General features: G+C 45.5%; 1 protein-coding gene across 1 annotated transcript; it reads right to left on the bottom strand.

The window, feature by feature from the left end:
• Nucleotides 1-2,436: 2,436 nt before the first annotated feature.
• LOC147641059 (uncharacterized) lies at nucleotides 2,437-5,243 on the bottom strand. Its single transcript, XM_086817784.1, has 4 exons — nucleotides 5,122-5,243; nucleotides 3,872-5,030; nucleotides 3,516-3,769; nucleotides 2,437-3,305 (listed from the first exon to the last, which is right to left on the bottom strand). The coding sequence occupies exons 2-3, from the start codon at nucleotides 4,985-4,987 to the stop codon at nucleotides 3,638-3,640; spliced, it is 1,248 nt and encodes a 415-aa protein (XP_086673910.1). The 5' UTR covers nucleotides 4,988-5,030; nucleotides 5,122-5,243; the 3' UTR covers nucleotides 2,437-3,305; nucleotides 3,516-3,637.
• Between the last annotated feature and the right edge of the window lie 653 nt (nucleotides 5,244-5,896).

The following is a 5,896-nucleotide window of genomic DNA, read 5'->3' as shown; positions in this document are numbered from 1 at the left end:
AACACACATTTCCAACAGCCTCATCAATGTATGTGGGCTCAACAACCTGCACAACCTTTGCCATATATGCATAGTGATGTGCCACATAACCATCATAAGTAAACCTCTGCACAGGGTTCTTCACTCTACCAGATCTTCGCAGCTTTTCATTCATGGCTTCCATAGCCTTCTTTACACCAGGTGTTCTCATAGCTGGGATCCCAAGCTCCTCATCAAGGCTCATATCTGAGCCACTAGACTCTCCATCAACATGAGAATGCCCTGCAGAAATGTCAGGCATACCAAGGGGCTCAACCACTTTCTCTTTTCCTTTACGTGATGTAGTAATCACATTTGCAGGACTGGTATTATGATGCAGCCTACCACTCCATGGTCTATCGACAGACCCACTAGATGAGGACTCTCCTGGTCCACTCAAAGACTGTGAATGCTGACCTGCATTCTGTGCAACCACATTTCCATTCACATCAGCCCCAATAGCTTCTTTTTCAGCAACATACCAGTTGCTCATCTCATCAAACACAACATCCCTGCTTACCCTCAGCTCATGTGTAGCAGGGTTATAACACCTGTATCCCTTTTGCTCAAGGGAATATCCAATAAACACACATTTTTCAGCTTTCGGGTCCAGCTTAGTTCTCAGCTCATCTGGCACATGCACATATGCAATGCATCCAAAGACTTTCAGATGAGACAAATCTGGTTTTCTGCCAGTAAACCTCTCCTCTGGAGTTACATCATGTATGGCTGCAGTTGGAGTCCTGTTCATGATGTATATGCTGTAGAAACAGCCTCAGCCCAATAACTATGCGGCATATTTTTCTCTTCCATCAATGCTCGCGCAATCTCAGCAATGTGCCTGTTTTTCCGCTCAGCAACTCCATTCTGCGGAGTGTATCTGCATGTGAACTGTCTCCGAATACCATTCTTCTTCAAAAATTCAGAGCATTCATTGGAGAAGTATTCTCCCCCTCCATTTGACCTTAGGCACTTTACATATTTCCCTGTTTACTTTTCAACCAAATCTCAGAAATTCTGAAAGTGAGTAAACACCTCACTCTTCTCTTTCATGAAATATACCCACACTTTCCTTGTGTGGTCATCAATGAAAGTCACATAATACCTGCAGCCTCCCATAGATATGGTCTTCGTAGGACCCCATACATCTGAATGCACAATATCTAGTGCATTTCTGCTCACATATCTGTTACGTGGAAACACATGCTTTGTTTGCTTCCCAAATTGGCATGCTTCATATATTTTCTGCATACCTTCCACTTTAAATTTTGGCAGCCCTGTCACAATTCCTTTTGTTTGCATAGACTTCAATCTCTGCACATTTACATGTCCAATCCTTTTATGCCAAATGTCTGTGTCTGCAACAATTCTTGAACCATTTGCAAACATCGCAGCACTCATTTCAGGCATGTCTACATTCAACGTAAACATTCTGCCCACTCTGTTGCCTTTTGCAACCAACCTGCACTTGTCTTTGAAATCTTCAACATAACACCCATCAGGGTTAAATCGAACCTGCAAACCCTGCTCAATCATCTGGCCAACTGAAACCAGATTCTTTGTTATGTTCGGTACATGAAGTACATCTGCAAGGTACTTCACTTTGTCATCCTGCATAGACAATGGCACATCTCCAACGTGGGCAATTGGATGAGCAGTGTCATCCCCTGTTTCCACAAAACCTGGTCTTTCCGGGTTTTTCATCTCCTTGAACCACTCCCCATGACTCGTCATGTGGTTCGAAGCGCCTGAATCCACATACCATACATTATCTTTTTGTGCTGCATCAACATTTTCAGACATGGCATTCACGACATGCTGCATAGCAAACAACCTTTCATTATCCTCATTATTTTTGCTTGAGGATGCATAGTTGTTTTGCTGCACTTTCCCATTTTGCATGTCAGCCTGCTTCTTATAACATTCTGCCTGCACATGTCCAAGCTTACCACAATAATAGCATTCACGTGCATCATTATATTGCCTTTGCTAATTTCCACGGCCTCTTTGACTCCCCCTGCCTCTGAATTTTCCTCTTCCACCTGCGTGTTGTTGTTGTTGTTGTTGACTCTGGGGTGTTGCTGCTGCTGCTGACCATAATTCTGATTACCTGTTCGGCCACCTCCTTGACCACGTCCACGGCCCCCTCTACCTTGTCCTCTTCCTGAACTCGTGTAGAAGGCCTGTTGCTCTGAACTGTTTTTGCTTTGTGAAGACTGTTGGTCTTCACCCAAGCTCTTCTCTTCGATAATCAGCATAGACACCAAATCTGTAAAGTTGGGAATGTTTTCCCGAGTCTGAATGGACGTCTTGAATGCCTTGTATTGTGGCCTGAGACCACGTAGACAGACTTCCACCTTATCATCATCATCTACTGACACACCAATAGATGCAAGGGATTCCACAATACCCTTCTCACAAAAAGCTAGACTGATAGCGCTACCCCTTCTGTGCAGTCTTGTATCACTTTATATGTAATTTTTCAAGTCTTGTCCAAAGCCACCTAGCACACACTCGCTTGGCTGTGTGTGTTCGAAAAGTCTCACCATCCAAGGTGAGCATTTGTCTGTAACCGCTTGCGTTAACATGCCAATCTTGTGCAACTCTTCACTTTGTTGCTGCTTCTCTGATGAAGCTACAATGTTCCTGCTGAAGCAAACCATCATTAGTATGTGCTTCCACTTAATCTCATCATTTTCCCCTGATGCCAATAACAACAGCCGAACTCGGAAGGTTGCGCTGTAAGGGATGGGTGTCGATGTACTTGGAGAGCCAGGGTTGTGAAAGATGGGCACCTCAATCGTCCCCCAATTGCCATTTGAAGTAATGCCCATAAGGCAAGGTGATGGACGCTCAGAAATGTATAAGGGAATTAACAAGGAGTCACCACAACGTATGGGTCCATGATCTTTTGGGCGTAGGGAAGTTTGCCGGAGTACAAGTGGGAGTCGCCGTAAAACTAATAAATGGGTGCAAGCTAACCCAGCTTGCCGTCGTCTGAACTCGGAATCTTGTCTCATTCTCGTTGACAATGCAAATTCGGGGAGTACATAGCCAGATACAACCCTGCCCAAAAGCTTGATGCGGCCAGAATCACCTACTTCCAATCTCTGCACCTCAGCCGTCAAACTTTTAGCAAATGCGAAAAACCTGGAATGATAATCATCGTCGTGACTGATGTGAAACCTCGGCATCCACGACATTCCATCTTTGTCACTAGCCTTCGCATCTTGCCCGCAAAGCTCCACTAAACATTTCAGAGTGCACACCTTCGCAAGCTCCACCACCTATATTCGAGTGTTATAAAATAATTGATTTCTCAACCAGTCAAAAACAAAAAAAAAAAAAGTGATTTCACCATAGCCTATTTCTCCTTCGAATATCTACATTTTTAGAATCTGTATGTACGAATATTTACATTTCTATTGCTAAAAGTGGTTCAATATTTTTTATAAAATCTTAGCCATGAAAATAAGACGGTTTCTTTTTTCGCACACCTGTTCTTCCAACCTTTTGCCCGTCCTCAGCTGCGGCAGCTCTACTCCTAAGAGCCCTAGGATTCCCAGCACACGATCCTCCTCCCTCCCACGCTCACAATCTCGCGACCGCACCTCCTTTATCACGGACATCGGCCTCCGCAATAATTTCTCGTCCTCCTGCATGATGGAATATAGGTAGCGAAGTTTCTCGATTCCAAGTGGGGCATTATGCCACACGGACAACGGAACTTCGGACTCATCTGGACAATGGCCTGCAAGAAGTAATAATCAACCGGGTTTTAGTATTTTTGACGGGAAATTCAAATTAAGGCTGCACGCATTTGAAGGCCAACGCGCGACATCTGAATACTTACGATGATTCGTGTGTGTGACCTCTGCTTTTGGAGAGAGTGGCACTCGCCACATAATTGCAGGTCATTGCTTGGAAGTGTGAGCATTGCTGCTGGCCGGCCCTGGTCAATTAGATCTGCTGCTCCGGCCCCAAGAGAAGCTTGAAGATTTGCGTACCAATGCACCACTACTTTCCTCAAGTCTTGCTTCATGAAACAATCCGACTGCATCACTCCAAGATAGGCTTTCCTGTCTACCAAATATATCCCCGCGGCGGCCGCGGCTGCTTTCCGAATCATCGGACGAGAGTGACACTCACTGCATCGGTCGTTGCTTGAAAGAATCTCGTCAGGATCTTCTGATCCCCCTCGCCAACTTTGGACTGCATTAACAAGAAGTGGTTCGATGTATGTTTCGAAAGGACCTTGTTCTGTTAGCAGTTCAAAGCCTAAAGCCAAACCACGCAAGGCAGCCTGCATCAACTTGGCGTCCCCAATATTTAAGAAGCATCTACACAAACCACTCTTCCTTTGTGCTGTAATCAGCCCATTCACGGCCGCAACGAGCTCGCCGCCCAAGCCCTCCACAATGAAAATCATTCTCTTCGGAAGCATCATCTCCTGGAAAGTCCAGACTCGCGTGAACCACCGCGGTAGTTCTCCGGTGATCTCCCGTCCACATGAATCACAATGACGCCAAAGTTTGTAGCCTTGTCCAATGCCATGAGTCACCACATAACAGGCTAAACTCTGACTGTAGTATGCTGCCATATTTTGGATCTCTCTGCCTTTCTCCTTCTCATCTGTTTGATTGATGCACAGGGCATCGAACCAAATCTCCTGTACTCCATCTCCATCCAACAATTCCAAGAGCTCCATCATTTGCTTATAGCAGCGATCGGCTCTGAAGTCCTCAAGTTTAAAAGCCTCGCTGTAAGCATCGACCCCCCCTTCCTCCGCTGCTGTTAGCTCCTTGCCCAATATCTTTGTGGCGATTCTGATAGAGAGATCTCTAATACCACGGCTCCAGGTGTGTGACAAGATGTGGAAATCCCATCCTGCTGGTGGTTTGAGACGTATTCTACCTTCTTTACTGCTATTAAGCGTGGTGCGGACATCGATCACTCGTTTCGGTAGCATGATCTCCCTTCCAGAATGGATTCTTACTCATGCAGGATGCTTCCTGCGAGTACGCAGCACGACAGGGTGTGAGCTTCTTCTAGGTTGTAGGCAATTAGAGAGTGCTGGCATTCAATAAAATCATTGGACTTTACCTGGTTGCGCAAAAATCTGCTTCCGTCGAGAGTTCTTCAAGTCTGGCTCCCTGCTACTATGTATAGGCTGAACTTCAGCCATTCAATCGATCAACGTTGACCGGGCGGAAACACCAAAAAGTCTTCGCACACAACTGGCCAGCCCGTCATTCATGGTGGCCACTTGCCCTTCACCTACAAGTGGAGTCGTGGACCCAACAAGAGCAGCAGAACGTGCTTCCCCACTGCCATTCATAGCCAACCAGTCACCAGTGCAATTTGCCACTGCAAAACGCCACACGGAGTAAAGAGTAGCAGAACAAGCTGGCTGGTGATAATTTAAAAAGATACCTTCAAATTTCAGATATTGATAATTGAAGGGTCTGGTGACTGGTCCTGAGTGACCTTTGAAATTTAAAAAGACTAGTGGCTTGACCCGTCCCTGACGACGGGCGAGAGTATTCCTGCATTCATCTTTGTCAATCACAAATTAAGTGCAGTAGAGAGAGGTGTTGTTCTAGAGTCCCAAGGTCACGGGTTCAAACCCTCATTGCGCAAGCGATGGCACGCACGTGTGTGTGTTTTTGCACTTTCTAATTCCAGCCAATTGCAAAAAAAAAAAAGAAACGCTCGTACTCGAAAGGTAAGTAGAGATAAGCCTTATATTTGAAGCCCATGATGGGCCCCATGGTCCCTAACTTGCCAACCTATATATAAACACACTATGCTTGCCATATATATCCATGTAGAAGCTCCTAAAGCACTTACTTTCTTTGAATAAAGTACCAAACTTGGC

This window comes from Cibotium barometz, chromosome 2, assembly GCF_041138505.1.
Source record: "Cibotium barometz isolate CiBa-2024 chromosome 2, ASM4113850v1, whole genome shotgun sequence".
NCBI classification, from domain to species: Eukaryota; Viridiplantae; Streptophyta; class Polypodiopsida; order Cyatheales; family Cibotiaceae; genus Cibotium; species Cibotium barometz.
Note: the sequence above shows the minus strand (reverse complement) of the source record. Positions and strands in the feature narration are given on the sequence as shown.

Coding starts and splice junctions, on each gene's coding strand:
- LOC147641059 (XM_086817784.1), bottom strand. CDS start 4,987: ATGCTACCGAAACGAGTGATCGATGTCCGCACCACGCTTAATAGCAGT. Junction 3,770..3,871: donor GGTCACACACACGAATCATC/GTAAGTATTCAG, acceptor TACTTCTTGCAG/GCCATTGTCCAGATGAGTCC.